At 43.6% G+C, this 17,330-nt stretch overlaps 1 protein-coding gene across 5 annotated transcripts in view; it reads left to right on the top strand.

Moving 5' to 3' along the window:
• The window catches only part of ABHD18 (abhydrolase domain containing 18), a 36,024-nt gene that overhangs the window by 4,433 nt on the left and 14,261 nt on the right, over window positions 1-17,330 (top strand). For 2 of the 5 annotated variants that reach the window (XM_066573760.1, XM_066573761.1), the window contains exons 2-10: window positions 2,444-2,550; window positions 3,157-3,241; window positions 3,638-3,738; window positions 5,913-5,991; window positions 7,859-7,945; window positions 9,820-9,845; window positions 12,348-12,486; window positions 13,853-13,942; window positions 15,130-15,231. In XM_066573760.1, the coding sequence (XP_066429857.1) occupies window positions 2,459-2,550; window positions 3,157-3,241; window positions 3,638-3,738; window positions 5,913-5,991; window positions 7,859-7,945; window positions 9,820-9,845; window positions 12,348-12,486; window positions 13,853-13,942; window positions 15,130-15,231 (801 nt within the window). In that variant the 5' untranslated portion in view covers window positions 2,444-2,458. Of the gene's footprint in view, window positions 1-2,443; window positions 2,551-2,912; window positions 3,059-3,156; window positions 3,242-3,637; window positions 3,739-5,912; window positions 5,992-7,858; window positions 7,946-9,677; window positions 9,749-9,819; window positions 9,846-12,347; window positions 12,487-13,852; window positions 13,943-15,129; window positions 15,232-17,330 lie in introns of those variants that run through there. The other 3 variants (XM_066573762.1, XM_066573763.1, XM_066573764.1) reach the window with 3 other exon arrangements.

The raw sequence follows: 17,330 nt of genomic DNA, 5'->3' as shown, positions 1-17,330 counted from the left end.
TGATAGCGTGTTACACGTACGATGTGTGGGAGTCCATAAGTGGAAGTATATTGCTCTATTTACACTTGTGTATATCCATTGCGTATGATACGTGCGTAAAAAAAACAATGCGGCGTGTTCTATTTTACTGTGTATTAAATGCGATAGCGTCCTGTTGTTCTTTAAAGGTGCGTATTATGGGATGTACTATGGGATGTAAGTGCGTATTATGGGATGTACTAAAAGTCTCTGCGCTTCTTGGTGATTGGATAAAAAAAAAACCATAACAGTGGAACTGACTTTGTAGAGGAGTCCTGTACCAAGTAGGTGTGTAGTAAACGCTGTACATACGCCATGACATTGAGTACATGTGGGGTTTATACGCAACGTCGCTAAGCGACAGAGGGAAGTAATAAAATCGTCAGACTGCACATGACAGCGTCCATAAGATCCTATCATGGACAGTGAAAAATGGCTGCTATACGCGTTGATGCGCTCGCTCACACAGCGGGTAAATTCTGCTTTAGTCACGCAGCAATGTTTTGCGCAGCTTTTAAGCTTGTTTTCAGTCTTTTTTTTATTTTTTTTAGAAAGATGATTAAATGTTGCCGTGTAATTTGCTGTGATGTTTCAGTTTGATTTGTGAGATTTTGGGAGCTTGTGGTTGTGTTTTTCAAAATGCAGCATGCTCTTAGTGTGTTTGGGTGCGTGTGCCCTCCATGGTCATTCATAGACAGCATACGGACTCCTCACATGTATCTTTCTCTATATCACAGACGACCGTTAGGCCTCACTCACATTGGCGTAAATATTATTGATTTCAATTTTCGGTCATTTGAAAAACACGCAGTATGTCCTATTTTGGAGAGTTTCATGCACCGGAATAGGCCATTGAAGTGAATGGGACTGTGTAAATACAGTTGCATTTTATTTTCTTTCTGTGCGTGTAAATTCTTTCACATGTCTGCCTGTGTGAATGGTAGGCTATGTTTGTATATCCAACAGGTGTCTGATGCAAGACTTTTGTGCACAACTCGGACACATGCCAACCTATTCTGCAGCGCTTAATTTGCCCAAGTGAACAAGCTAGGGATATCATTGCCCAATTGTTGGCGCTCGGGCAGCCGGTTCACACTGCACGGTTCTCCTTCACTTATCGGTTAGTGTTTGCCATTCCTCTGTGAAGGAGCGAACGATCCGTCTCTAAACTGCCCAACAAGTCGGTGCTGCTTTTATGCCGGCTGAAGCGGAACGACGAACGATAAACGCACGATTCTTATTTGTCTTTGAGTTCTTGTCTTGTGTTTAAACTGAACGATTCAGTTTAGCTCGTTTTTAACGATTCTCAGAATGATAATCATTCAGTCTAAACGCAGCTGTAATCGCTAAAAAAGCAAAAAATCCTCTTCCTTTTAGAGGAATCCCAGGTTTCACTGACCTGAGCTAATTAGCGTTTTTTGGGTCGTCCCCCCCCCCCCCCTCCCCCCCCCCCCCCCTTCCCATGGAGTGTTGTCTGAAAATAAATCTTCATGCGCCCGCTGGGGTTTCTTCAATAAGAACCCGTATCCCTTCTACAAAGACAAGTGGTGTACAGCGGCTCGTGATGCCATTCTGTGTGGCTGGCACAGTTGTACGGAGGGGGCACTGGGTGGCTGTGTTGGCACTTAAAGGAGCAGTCCTGGCAAAACTGTTTGTGTTGTACTAGTGCAATTTTCAAGCAACCCTTATTTTCCCAGTAGGACTCTGACCTTACAGACATTTATGGCATACACGGCTGATATGCCATAATAGGTGCTGTGCCCGCTAGACCATGGTACAGTGTGTAGAACTATCTGCCCAACGAACAGCATACCAGGGGGAGTCCTGAGTGGTGGACACCAACAAATCAGCTATTGGCGACCTATTCTAAGGATAGGTCATGCATTTCTTTTAGAGCTTGAAAATCTTTTCAGGCCTCCTGCTTACGGGTGGATATTTGCTACGGAATGCACGCAAATCCGCAGCAAATACCGCCCGTTACTTCCTATGGAGGTCCACAGCTTCTTCCACACGAGCGGAAATCGATTACGATTTCCGCTCACGGTACAAAAAATTGCAGAATGCTCTGTTTTCATGCAGATTCCGCATGGACAGCTTCCATTGAAGTCAATAGAAGCCGTCCGACCTGCCGCCTGTCCATAACGAACATTGCGGGCAGGTCGCGGATTCCACATCATCGCGGGTAAAAAGTTTTAAAAAAAAAAAAAATTCTACACTGGCATGTGCGGCGGCGAGCTGCCGAGTCTGTCTGTAGTATAGAAAAGACTGTGACAGAGCAGGTAAGTGCGGGTGCCGCTGTGCCAGTGCCGGGTTCCGCAGCGGAAATGCAGTGGATTTGCAGCTGTTTTAAAGGGTTACCTTTTATCTGCAATGTCCTCATAAATAATAGTCAAGTACTATAAACGTGTTGTCTCTTTATTTCCAGATGTGAATTATACAAATGGGATTGAGTAGACTGGATATTCTCTATAGGCGGTTACTTCTTACAAAATTTTTCATCCGAGGATGGGGAAAACCAGAAGACTTGAAACAGTATGTCTATTGGAATAGAGACTCTTTTATCTATCACTTAGACTGTTAGTCCTAGAGTTACATAATGGCAGTAAAGTATTGTTCTTAGTGCTTGTATCCTATGCAAGTCCTCTCTCACCCACTTACTATACTAGACCATCAGCAGGTTGTCCGCTTTTGTGTCTAATCACATAAAACGTGTATTTTTTTTAAAGCCCTAGTATCAGTCTTCAGTTTTGCTCCCCATATCTGCCTTACCTTTTATTTGTCCCTTCTCTCTATGTCCGGCTCCTCTCCTCCCAGCCCATTCCATGACCAAGCTACTTCTTATTGACCTGTTTGCATCCATTAAGCCGATGTGTTTCTTACTATTTTTCATTTAGGCAACTGCTAAATTTTACATTGGAATTGTGTGAAATGGCAAAAAAAGGCCTAAAACTGGTTGCTAACAGATTGCTAATAGTCGTGAGGGACAGTGTTTGCTGACAATGTTTTACTGGATGTTAAGATGCAGAAGAGGTTAGTGCAGGCAAGTCTTGTAGTGATCACTTGGCTATTTGGTTCCCCAGTCCTTTACTGTCACAACGGTCAGTCCCGTTATTGTAACTTTCTGTTCTTATTTTAAAGGCTATTTGAATTTCGAAAACTTATTGGAAACCGAGAGAAATGCCAACACCTTGTGCCAAAAGATTACCCAGTGCACATCGATAAGGTAATGCTTGGGGCTCCAGGGGACTAAAAATATTGGCAGCGTGCTTTTCGCACAGTATAAAGAGGACCGGTTGGCTCTCCTGATGTGCGCTTTAATTCTGGCGTACCCCATGATATAACAAGGGCGTAACTATAGGGGATGCGGTTGCACCCAGGCCCAGAATGTCTTACGGGGCCCATAAGGCCTCTCTTCTCCATATAGGGAGCCCAGTACTATGAATAAAGTATTATAGTTGGCGGCCCTGTTATAGATTTTGCATTGGGGCCCAGAAGCTTCAAGATACGCCTCTGGAGGGCAGTATTCCAGGAAATCAATGCCCAACGCTTTATACAAGTCGTTCTAGAGTTACAGGGCTTGTTACAGTTGAGTACATCTGATATTTATGTTTTTATTAAGGTTGAAGAACAAACTGATTGCAAGATTTTTGATGGGCATTTTACCTCCCCGTTGGTCCACTATGTGCCAGATGTTATGCCATCTGAGACGGTAACAGCTAGGTAAGTTACTTTGTCATCAGAACAGGAACAGCTTTCATTGTAATATGTGCCTCTTTAATGTAACTTTAAAAGGGTTTTCCAGCACTTAAGTATTGATTACCCATCCTCAGCATAGATCAATAGTTGATGAACAGGGCCGGCTGCTTGAGTTCACCGCCCATCATCTAATTGAAGAGGCCATAGGTGGTCAAGTGAGCGCTTGAGCATTGCAGCCTCTGTCAGGCATGTGACGTCACTTTCATTTGTCACATGGCCTGAGAGCATCTATAATGTGCGGCGCTGCGCCTCATATGGACTGAAGTCAATTCAACCAGCTGATTGACAGTGGATGCCCACCCATCAACTATTGATGACCCATCCTGAGATTAGGTCATCAGTGGTGTAGTGATGGGAAACTCCTTTAAAGTCATGTTGCTTTTAAGAGAAAATAGACAATTTCAAAGTAGGCAAAACACTTTAAAAGTGAATGTTTCGTGAACGCAATCTTTGCCAACTTGCTCTCCTCTATTAGCCAGAATACAAATTCACTTGGAAATAGCAGCTCCCTTTTATCAGACGTAGCCTGGCAATGTAATATGAAGTAGTAGGGTGTTCACCGCAGTTCCCAAAAGGATCAAGTCTGTGAATGCACTGCATGGTGTGGTAGACTCCAAGTTTTTGTGTTCTGCAATTGTATTCCAATAAATATATTTAATGTTCTATCTCAATAGCTTGATTATCTTATCAGAATGGCGATGAGAAGCCTGATGGTACCATTTTAATACTTTAGATTTATCATTTAAAAAAGAGTCCTATATGACAGAGTTGGAGTCTGGGAAAATTGAATCTTAGGTTTGGCTTACAGACTCTACAGCCCTGGTATCTGCACCCAACACTGTGATTACATGCAAAGGAAGAGGCCGGCTCTCTAATTGTCTTGATAAATCAGTAATCTATTAAAAATAAAGGTAAAAATAACTCAATAAAACACAAACCTTCTAAGGACTCTTTCACACGAGCGCATGCGTTTTTATGTTTGCTCAGACGCGCCCTAAATTCGCATGAATGGACGATTTTCCGTTATCAAGTCCCGAGCTTAATTAGCATTTTCTCGTCCATTCACATGGCTCGGGGCGACCTATTGGTGAAAAAATATGCTGCAGCCAGGAAATCCCTCGGTCGGCATAAATCCTCAGAATGACTTCAAATGCCTAAAGAGCGGCACATGTAAGCTTTTCCCTGCGTAGGATGCTGCTAAACTGCCTCCCTGTTTTCCCAGCTCCCATAGGAGTCGCCAGCGTATATCGGTTGGAAAACAGAATCGGTTCTATCTTCTTAGGCCGCACGTAAAAGCACCTGCCGGAATCGGCAGTGTATGTACTAACTTTCCATGGTGGGAAAAATCGCCCATGTGAACAAATGTATTGGAATCCAATGCCTCAGATGGTCTCAATATTTGTCCGGAAGTGAAAATGCGGCTACATAGCCATGTAAAAATGATCTTGTGAATAAAGCCTGAGCACTTTTCCTGCACAAGTCGCTGATCGCTGAATTCTAGTTTGCTAGAATTGAGTGATCAGCTGTTATCAGCGAAGCCAGCTGTTATCACAGCTGGCTGCGCTGATAAGATTCTCTCTGCTAGTTTCTCGCTGCGGGGACACTGGTAGTCAGAGCTGAGAAGAATACAGCTGTTTGCTTATGCAAAACAGCTGTATTCTATTAGCGGCTGCGGCAATGTCCCGCTGCGGCTGCATATTCTATAGTAGCTTCTTAGCCACTATAAAGTATGCAGAGATGATCACTCAAAATAGCCACACTGAAACTGCTGCGGGGCCCTCGCTGCATGGAAATGTGCTAGCACACTAGAATGGCGCATATATATGTAAACTACAATCTTAGGTCTAAACGGAGGGCTATACAGTATACACCTTGATATTAACAGGACCGTGTGCTTGCTCAGCTACACCCTTCTAATCTATGCCATACTAGTGTGCCAGCACATGTCCATGCAGTGAGGGTGCCGCAGCAGTTTCAATGTGGTTATTCTGCTGCTTTTAGGATGTTTGTATTTTCATGCATTATTTTACCCTTTATGTTAATAAATTCCTAGTTCATCCAGACACTCAGAGAGCCGGCCTCTTCTCTTGTATTTAATTATCTTACATGGATGTTTTTCTTTTTTTTTTCTTTTTAAGATTTCAATTTATAGTGCCTAAAGAATGGAAGAGCAAGTATCGGCCTGTGTGCATCCACCTCGCCGGCACAGGTGATCATGTAAGTCTTGGATCACAGATGTTTGCTAGCCTGAGGTCACAAGGGACGGAAATTCCACGGAATGACCGCACCGAAAAACCGCAAGATTTCTGCAGTATAAGCGCAGCTTCAAAACCCGCAACCTTTCACCGCGGGCTTTGGAGTGGCTTCACCATCGGCATTCTGCTGCAGCCATCTCTTCCCCGTGTGACCCCCGCCTTAGTGTTTCTTTCCATGTAGTTGTATGACAGTTAAGCCCACAAGCTGATAGTGAACCTCCTTGTCCTGATTATCTGTAACAATCCATGTGAAGGAAAACTCAAGACATGTTTGATGTATGCTGTATTTTAACCCCTTAGTGGCGGCCAGCACGCCGTTTTACTGTCCTAATGGGCTTTAAACCTGCACATACATCTTCTTAAGGCAGTGGTGTGGCTAACTGACAGCCAGGCTCCTGCTCTAACTGGCGGTTTAACCCCTTACATGCCACAATCAATAACAATTGTAGCAGATAACACAGATTGGGCTCTTTCTGCCACCCATTCGCACTCCCACTGTGCAATTGCCAGGTACCAATGGGTTCCCATGGCAGCCGGAAGCCTGACAAAGGCCTCCATGTCTGCTGTGTACCTATTAGGCCCCAGTTTTTTTTTTTACATAAGGAAATCGCACACATAGCAATTCCTTAATCGCTATTTAGAAAGGAATTGCTGTGTATTCAATTCCCTTATGTAAAAGAATAGAGTATGGGTTAGCGTATGACCTTAATTTATATGCAAATAAGGATGGGGTTCCACACTAAAACCATACCACCCGTCATGTACTGCGTACACACCCAATCACAGCCCCCCCCCCCCCGTGTACTTTCTTGCTATCATTTGTATAGTGGATTATATTGAAATGGATATGAACCTCCATATAGAGAATCTATACTATTGTATTTACCCACAAGACCCTCAGGTATGTGTTGAAAAAGCTTTGGCTAGGCACAACAGGCACTTTTTAAAGTGGTTGTCCTAGGTTATGATAACTGCATGTAATAGGGTCCCCCATAGTGAAAAAGAACAAAGCAGCACATACTCTCCTCGATCCGCTCGTTCCCTGCTGGCGGCTCTGGGTCTCCCTGCTTACGTAATGTTTACAGATTGCAGTCAACCTCAGCCGTTTTGTAAACAATGACAGCATTCGGCAATCATCGCTGAGCTCCGTCATTGGCAGCAGCAGGTTTATGGGACATCACAGGCTGTAAACATTACGTCAGCTGGGAGACCTGGAGCTACCGGCGGAGAGAGGCAAGTATGAGCTGCTTTATTTTTCACCATGGGGAACCCCTTTACATGTAGTTTACATAACTTTTTAAACTAGATGAATTATATCAAATATACTGTATTATACTTAATATATTTTATATGTATTGTATATTCCGGTGTATAAGACGACCTTTTAACCCCCGAAAAGTCGGGGGTCGTCTAATACACCGGTAATACAAAAAAAAGTGTTCCCCCCCCCCCCCCCCCCAAAAAAAAGCAGTACTCTCCTCTCCCAGCGTTCTGTGGCACTGCTGCAGGCTGTCACTCCCTCCTCGTCACCGACAGGGCATTGCTTTCTGGATGCGGGGCTTGAAATCCCCGCCTCCAGAAAGCTAATGCTGTGATTGGAGGGAACGACAGCCTGCAGGACTGCCGCGGGAGGTGAGTACTGTGTTTTGTTGTTTTTCTACACCGTATTCCCAGCGTATAAGGCGACAGTTGTGAGGTCGTCTTATACGCCGGAATATACGGTATATCGAACATACTGTATAAACTTAATTGTAACCAAATTAATTGAAAATGCAAGCTATTTCTTTCTATAGATCTCGGCTAATGCATTTATTTTTCATCCCTTGTAGTACTTTTGGCGAAGGCGAACATTAATGGCCCGTCCCATGCTGAAAGAGGCTGGCATGGCTTCCCTGATGCTAGAAAATCCTTTTTATATCCTTTCTTTTTTGTAAATGTGATGTTTAATACTTTTGTCTTTTTATACAAGAGTATTTAAGAGGTAATACCCTTATATTTACAAGCTTTCGGATCCCGCAGTTCCCTGCAGCTGGAAGGTTTGTGAATACAATTGGTCTTCTGTTAGATTACGTGATTAGACGCCAATTAACACTTAAAGATAATCACTCAAAACTCGCTCAAACGATAGTTTGAGTGACCGTTTTGAGTGATCATCTCTGCATACTTTATAGTAGCTAAGAAGCTACTATAGAATATGCAGCCGCAGCGGGACATTGCCTCAGCCGCTAATAGAACAATACAGCTGTTTTGCATAAGCAAACAGCTGTATTCTTCTCAGCTCTGACTACCAGTGTCCCCGCAGCGAGAAACTAGCAGAGAGAATCTTATCAGCGCAGCCAGCTGTGATAACAGCTGGCTTCGCTGATAACAGCTGATCACTCAATTCTAGCAAACTAGAATTCAGCGATCAGCGACTTGTGCAGGAAAAGTGCACGATGTCCCTGCATTTAGACAGAACAAGAATCACTCAAAAGGCGGGTTTGATCAATTTTTTTGAGCGATTCTCGTTGTGTCTAAATGGGCCATTCTTTTCCTTTAAAGACAAAAACTGAAAATTCCGCCTTTGACCAGCCCTGTGAAGCGCTGCTTGTATCCAGAAAGGGGTTGTTCCTGGAGTTCCTCCATTGGCTGTAACTAAGGCCACAGCTAGTCATGGGCCAGTTTGAAGTAAGCATATACTACAAATGTCTACTGCATGACACCCTGACATGACTGAGCAGAAGTCGCCACCTCTCCAGGAGCTTGTACAAGAATTACTCCGACTGCAACCACCGGTGACAACAACGCCTTGAAGGGTTTTCAGAGTTGTAGTGATTATTCACTAAGGCCGCCTTCAATACCCAGAGAATAGAACCCATTGATTTCAGTGGGTTCATTCATATGTGTGTTGTTTCCCTGCACATTGCGCACCCAAAGTTCCCATAAAAGTCAGTGGAGATTTGCAAATGCATGTGCAATACACAAGGAGATGCGTGAAGCACTGTGTAATTGCGCAGAAAAAAGAACACATCTGACACTCATTAGACTAATTAGACATTTCAATTGGTGCGTCTATGTTTGCCGCACACAAATGAACATGCCTTGTAGGCGCAAAAAGTATGGTAAGCTACACTGATGCATGCGCAAACAAGCATCGTTCATTCCGCAAGTACGCAGTGCTCAGGCGCATACACTCCTGTGAAGGAAGCCGTAAGCCAATAAAATAACATTAGGAGTAAATGTTTAGTAAAGCACGAAGCAGAATGCGCCGATGACTATTAGCACCTGTTGTAGGAAATACGTCCTAGACTGTGACGAGGATGGGTTGTGTGCAGCCCAGGACCTGAGGGGGACGGGGTAAAGCCCAATACCATACCATGCAATTTGTTCCTGTCGGACTGACTGGCACTAAACCTGACTGGTATCGGAGCCATGGAGCTCCTGTGGATATACCATAAAAGACTGAGATGGGGTGGAATAGCCCTTTAATGAACAGATGTAACACGAGCGACAGATGCCAAAAAAGTGTCTTTTTTTTTTAAATTCGCCTGGCCAGTATAACTTTTTTTTTTTTTCTTTTTATCTTCTCCACTATGCAGTAACTTAGTCCACTACACTACCGCATGCAGTAAATAAATGTATACTGTGTGAGAAAAGTTTTGTCCGCCTATGGGCCTATAAAGTTGCATACAACAGAGAGGCTTCCATTGGAACTATACCTCTGTAAATCCACTTGCAGTGTAAGACCCTATAATGTTCTTTTTTTCTAGTAACAAATGTTTATATTTTTCCTTGACGCGGCTCCTTAAATGGCTGCAGAAAACCAAAGGACCAGTTGTAAGTCGCCGTGTGCTCTGACATTTCCTTCACTGAATTTTATGTACATAATGGCCTTTTTGTGTATTTTTGGCAAGAGGAAAAAGTCACTGTTGGCGTTATTTACTGCGTATCCCTTGCTTCTTAGCGGACTGCTTCCGCCCCTCCGCCATGTGATTTTTACTTTGAAAGTGTCTGAATTTATTCTTGCAACATAGAAAAAAAAAGAGAACAAAAGCTCATGTGTAGGACCATCAATGAATGCAGTAATATCTGATCACCTGTCCGGGCTGTGTGCATACATAGCACATTATTAACCCCTTAAGGACGTGGACCACCCTCCATACTTCCTCTGAACCTGCAGAATGCAACTGTACATCCTGTAACGTTAAGGGATTAAGCCAGAAGGGTTGTCGATAAAGGGGATCTGCTGACTGCCGGACTTAGGCCTTATGTCCACGGGGTTAAAATCCGTAGCGTTTTTCCCGCACGTGGATCCGCGCGTCCATAGGGATGCATTGGACACCCGCAGGTAGTTAAATGCCTGCGGATGTCATTTTTCCCTTCAGGCGCGGATCCGCGTGCGGGAAAAAATCCGGACGTGCTCCATTTTACTGCCGGTCTCCCGCAGGCTTCTATGGAAGCCGTCCGGATCCGCGGAACACCCGTACCATAATTAAAACTCTCCTGTCCTGGACGCTGCAGGTCTCCCTTCCTTCCCGGCCGGATCTTCTTTCTTCGGCCCGGCGGATGTGGCCGGCACATTCGCGCGGCACGCTGCCGGCGTGCCGAGCACATCCGCCGGGCCGAAGAAAGAAGATCCAGCCGGGAAGGAAGATCTGCAGCGTCCGGAGAGGTGAGTTTATTCTTATTTTTTGGCCTCATTTCCACGTGGCAGGAGGGACCCGCTATGGATTCTCCATGAAGAATCTGCGGCGGGCCTGATTTTCCCCGTGGACATGAGGCCTTAGAGTCAGGAAGGAACCTTCTCTGAAGAGTGTTGATCCAGAGATTATTCTGACTGCCACTATAGAGTCGGGAAAGCATTTTTTTCCCCAGGGTGGGGTAAATTGGCTACTGCCTCATTGGTTTCTTTTTTACCTTCCTCTGGATCAACATGAGGGGGGCAGAAACAGGCTGAATTTGATGAACACTTGTCTTTTTTCAGCCTAGAATACTATATTACAAAACGGCTGCCTCTTGATCCAGCAGTCCGCTTGGTGTGTGCACCAGTGAGAAAGATGCCGGACCTCCACGTCAGTGCACACCACAGGGAGTAGGAGTCAGCAAGCTTTTATTCCAGGCAGCAGAGAGAATACAATGTATTTCCAGGCTTAGACAAGGCTCTTCCTCAGGTAAGTCACCACCCACTCGCTTGTCAAAGCCTGGAGCAAGCTCATAGAAGAGTTCCCAAGATGGTGAGAGGTCTGCAAATCATGTCCTATGAGGAACGGTTAAAGGATCTGGGAATGTTTAGCTTGCAAAAAAAGAAGGCTGAGAGGAGACTTAGTAGCGGTCTACAAATATCTGAGGGGCTGCCACAGTGCAGAGGGATCGGCCCTATTCTCATTTGTACAAGGAAAGACTAGAAGCAATGGGATGAAACTGAAAGGAAGGAGACACAAATTAGATATTAGAAAAAACCTCATGACAGTGAGGGTGATCAATGAGTGGAACAGGTTACCACGGGAGGTGGTGAGTTATCCATCAATGGAAGTGTTCAAACAAAGGCTGGACAGACATCTGTCTGGGATGATTTAGTGATGCGGCACTGAGCAGGGGGTTGGACCAGATGACCATTCGATGAATACTTTGTTTTGTCTTTGCTGCCTGGAATACAAGCTTGCTGTATACCTACCTGCTTAGGTGTGCGCACTGACGTAGAGCTCCAGGATCTTTTTTATCAATTTATTCTTGTATATTTCCTGTCGTTCTTAATACCCTTATAATTATTATTTTCACACCTTTTTTTTTAGTTCAACGGATTACTCCAACGATAGCATCTTCCTTGACGTTCCATTTTTTTTTTGACTCCTTTATCTTCTTCTCCTTTGCATGCACTTTCACCATTGCATCTTAGACTGGGGGTTTTCACTAGTGAGTAAAATTATATTTTAGTGACCAGACGTTGGTACCCATTACACAGGCCCCTCAAAATTACGTTTTGGCAGTTCACCATGCAGAATGTCCTGGCATAGACTTAGATAACTGAAGCATTGTTTCTTTGTGTGAATTCTCTGGGGGGGCAGAAGGGAGGCTTTCATGATTCAGCCAGTCATTGCCAAAAAGCCTGAGGACGCTGAGAAGTTGGAAAGCTCGCTATAACATCATGTATTTTTGTTAGCCATTAAAAGCTATCCTATCTACAAGATTACTTGGTTTCTTGCACTGAGAAAAATCACATTTTACCAGAAAGCTGACAGTTGTATGAAGCCAATATAGACCTGAAATGCCTGCAGGACGCCATAGAAGTCTAATGCTACTCTAACTACATGCGTTTTCTCTTCTTTTCTGCAATAAAAGGAGATCAAGCTTAAAGAATGTTTCTGACCTGTTTGTTATGGGTGGCGCTCTTGTCCTGGAGTCCGCTGCCCTCCTACACTGGCTGGAGAGAGAAGGATATGGTCCTCTGGGAATAACTGGCATTTCAATGGGAGGACATGTAAGTTTGAAGACCTTTCTTTTACATGGGTTTCCTTAACCCTTTCCAATCCACTGTCTGACGTCTGAAGACATTATGATTTAAGGCTGTACAGCTCCAATGTTGGAATACATTCATCGGGGTTCTCTTACTGTATATTTCCAGCCTCTCTGCTGTCGGAGCCTATCCAATGTGTCACCTCATGCAGTACTGGCTTTAGCCAGCAGTTAGCGCCGTTGTATAATGGCAGAAAAAGAGTAAGCCCCCTAGGAAAACCAGGATACAAATTGGATTGGAAAGGGCTAAATTAAAACAAAGTACAGCATTTTTTTCCCCTCTGTGATCTGCACCAAATATAATAACTGTGTTGGCAGTGTATGACCTCTACCTCTCTGGGAACGGAGCCCACATTCTATATAATACCTATTAGATTGGGTTACTCCACCTTTCCACATAGTTTCCAAACAGCAGGCTGAGCCAAAATCCTCACCTTGTTAATAATAATAATAATACATTATATAATAGGCACATTATATAACCAGCTTACTCTACATGACGTTTTTATTTTGGCTGTGAAGCTGAGATTTCTTTGCATTTAGCAGTTCTGCAAAGTCTTTAGGTTGTTCAATACTAGCAGTTTTATTAGTTAAGACCTGCATGGATTCCCCCAAACCCCGTTCAGCTTTATAAGACAAGACCTAAAGTTACCCCATATCCACAGGATATTTGATATCTTTATGAACAGTGGGGGTCTGACCTTTGGGACTCTCCCCTGTCCCATAGATCCCCACATGCATGGAACAGATCTTGCACATGCACACAGCCGTTCCATTCATTTTACTGACCTTGCCGGAGATGAGTACTCTTAATTTTTTCTTCTGGTCATTGACGCACATAAGCTTCTTAAAGGGAACATGTCGCATCCCCACAGCACCATAAACTCAGTTATGGTGTTGTTAGCGGATGTATTTCCTATACTTACTCGCCCTCACTAAATAGCGCTGTTGCCCTCCAAAGATCACATGGTGCTGAAAAATCTGACTTTTTCGAGGCCCATACAGTTTTGTGTAGGGAAGAATGTGCATTGGGACTCTGAAGAGTCAGATTTTCCAGTGCCAGGCGATTTTCGGAGTGTGATAAGGCTGGATTGTCGCAAATGGGCGAGCATAAAAGATACTTCATCCAGCTCCTTGTCGCGTTCCCTAACCACACCATTATTTCGCTTATGGTGCTGTGGGATTGTGACAGGTTCCCTTTAAGATAATTTTGCAGTGTGTTCATTGTTTTCCCTTTCCATCAGTGTAATGAAGTAATCGTAATATGTCTAGACCTCTACTTTTAGAGACTTAACTGATTGTAGAATATCTTATGTTACATTATATTTCAGATGGCTTCTTTGGCAGTAACCAACTGGCCTAAACCAATACCATTAATTCCATGCCTTTCTTGGTCAACCGCTTCTGCAGTCTTTACCACGGTATGTATGTGTGATCGAATGCTTAACATTCAGATGAACCATCAAATGCAAATCATTTTAATGTCTAAAGGCCTTTTACACGCAATGATTATCACTCAAAATGCGTCCAAATGGCCAATAATGAGCGAAGCATGTAAATGCAGGCATCGTGCACTTTTTGTTTGAATGGATTTTGGTTCACTTAAAATCCATTGTTCAGCCGATGAAAGACTGAGCAAATGCGTTCCATTTCAATGTATTTCACTCCTCTTTCAAAAGATGTTCTCCCCGCAGAATGATTACACTAGCCGCAAGGAGAACAATGTAATCTGCCAGCAGCTGTTTGTACAGCCGGGAGTGTGCTTCAACACATGCTAGGCTCTGCACACAACTCCTGGAGGCCCTTTTACATGGAAATGAAGATGATAAAGTGTTAATGGCCATTAACACTTTATACAAATCGCTCAATCTTTCATTCATTCGAAAGATTACCTTTGCGTGTAAAAGGGCCTTTATGCAGGAGATCTCTGTTCTTTATTTGTGTGGGGAAGCTAAAGTGACAAATCACCTTGGGGATACAAAGTGGTCCCTAAGCAATTGTCATTTACAGTCAACTAAAGGCCCTATAGCACGCAAAGATAGTCTTTCAAACTACTGAAAGATTTAGCGATCTATTTGCATGTAAAAGGACATGTTTGCAGAGCGTAGTGCATGTTTAAACACACGCCCAGCTGTGTAAACACCTGCCAACACACATTCCATTGTTCTCCTCATGGCTAGTGTAAACATACCACAGGGAGAACATCCTGCAGTCTTTTGAAAGATCAGTGAAATACATTCAAATGGAATGTACAGTATTTGCTTAGTCTTTCATCGGCTGAACAATGGATTTTAAGTTTAACTAAAATCCATCGTTCAAACGAAAAGTGTACAATGCCCACATTTACATGTAACAATTATAATCGCTCTTTTTCGGCGGTTTGGACAATTTTGAGCGATAATCGTTGCTTGTAAAAGGGCCTTAACTCATTAATTGCAGAACGTTTGTCCTGCAAGTTACATTCATGCAAAGATAACCTTAATCTACCATTTCAGTCCAATTTCCGCCTTTTCTGGTAGTGGGCTTTTATGTTCAGTAGTGTTTTTGCTTTATGTTTAGCCAATTTCTGAATCTGCTTCATAACTGATACATATATCGTTGGATATAGGGTGTTCTCAGCAAAGCTGTTAACTGGCGAGAACTTGAAAAACAATACTGCACAGAATCCGTCTACGAGGAGGAGATCATACACCTACTTGAGTACTGTGGGGTAGGTAAATCATGGATTTTTTGCAATGCAGGGTGCATGCACACCCATCAGAACACTGAAACCGTCTGCCTAATAATGTGTAGTTCTACCTCTCGCTGCTAAAACAGCTCTGACCTGTTGAGGCATGGCCTCCACATGATCTCTGAAGGTCTCCTGTGGTATTTGGCACCAGTACATTAGCAGCACACCCTATAAGTCATGACCGGGGCCTTCTCCTATTTTCTATATGTGTAAATAGAGTTCAGAAAATGCCATTTACATGTGTTGTAGCCTACATTACTAAGGTAATTCCTCATGTCTGGATCTGCCCTTGAAGTGTTTTAGCCTATATTGGGGAAATCTCCAAGAATTTAGCCACTGATAGATGAGAGAGCCTACAAGTCTGACATATACCGGTAGTAATATGCATAGGGACAGCTAGCTTTGGACATTCATGTGTTGGAATTCAGGGTCCTCCATTTGACATTATTTTTAAATACGGACTGTCCATTCAACACACTTTGCATAAATGATGTAGAAGTGATTAAAACTTTGGAATTTATCCTACCAGAGCAGACTACTGCTTACTCCACATGAGCCACTTTTCCTCCCTTGCACTCCTGCACTAATCTTTCTCTCCAAGACTGATCAGTTCATGGAGAGCTCAGCTTATGGAAGTCTATTGCGAGAGAGGGAGGGAGGGAGGAGGCAGAGAGACTCAGAAGCTGCTGCTGAAGGCTCTAGTAAGCGCTACACGTCTCAATACTGCTGAATAACCTCCTCTGAGGGTTTGATGCAGGATCTCCTCTTCTCTATGTGTAATATATAGGACAAATCATAGCAGCTGGTCTCTCTATCCAACAGCTCAGGGAAAACTGAGAAGTGGAACTGAAGCCTGCAGAGAGGGGAAACTGGTGAAAAATGTGACAAGGGGGAAAAAAGTGACATGTCAGTACTTGGCACAGATTAGACCTATTAAATGATGCTAATGCGTGTTCAAATCTGTACCATGTTTTAATCCGCGCATAAACTTCTGTCACGGTTTTCATTGACATTCGTGTCAAATTTTTTTTTTTAAACTCGTTTTATTGAAAATTAAATAGCATAGAGAAACTTACAATCGCAGGAAGGTGCAGCACGTAGATAATACACATAACTGTATAATTAGGTTGGTATAAAGGTTCAGTCAATGCAGTACAACATAGATAACACATTAATTCTGTAAAACCTGATCAGGTACACAGAAGCCAAATCTCCGAGGCCACAGGTCCCGCTCCAGAACATGTATCCACTATGGGGCACGTCTGAGCTCCAGAATGGATGAAGCCATTAATTGTGGTGAATATAACGTGAGGGGGGAATCGCACCACAGACCCCACACTTTATCAAATTTCTCAGGACACTTGCGTCCCTTGTAGACTATATAATTATATGGCACCACCGAATTGACCAGCTTCCTCCACATTGAGAGTGAGGGGTTCTTACGATCCATCCACCGCAATGCAATCGTTTTTCTAGCAAGGAACAAAGATTCCCTCAGAAAAATCTTTTTATGGTGTTGCCAGCTTTCTTCATCTAGTATTCCAAATAAGCAGATCTCTGGGCTCGGTGGAACAGGGACTTCCACAAGTTCAGAGAGGAAACCTGTGACCTCCCCCCAGAAACTTTCAATAACAGGACACTCCCACATCATGTGCCAAAAATCTGAATATTCGCAGGAACACCTAATGCAGTTTGTAGACTGTATTCTGCCCATTTTGTACAATCTCGCTGGAGTGAGATAGCACTGATACACTATATACAGCTGGATCATTTTATTATTGGCTGCTGGGGATACATATAGAGGAGATTCCAGGAGCTCTTGGAACGTATCGTCTGTTAGTGTCGGTATCAGTGTCCTCCATTTTGTTAGGGCAGAGGGTATATCCTGAGAGGCTCGTATTGAGATGAGGTGGGAGTATAGTGCCGATATGAGGCCCCGGGGGCCTTGGGAGCGAAGGATGCCTATTAAGGGGTAATGAGAAATAGCAGGTCTGGGTGGCGGGAACTGCGCCTCCAAAGCGTGTCTGACCTGGAGAAATCTATAAAAATGGGAACGGGGCAGATCATATTTATTTTGT

Source organism: Eleutherodactylus coqui, chromosome 7, assembly GCF_035609145.1.
Source record: "Eleutherodactylus coqui strain aEleCoq1 chromosome 7, aEleCoq1.hap1, whole genome shotgun sequence".
In the NCBI taxonomy this organism is placed as follows: domain Eukaryota; kingdom Metazoa; phylum Chordata; class Amphibia; order Anura; family Eleutherodactylidae; genus Eleutherodactylus; species Eleutherodactylus coqui.
Note: the sequence above shows the minus strand (reverse complement) of the source record. Positions and strands in the feature narration are given on the sequence as shown.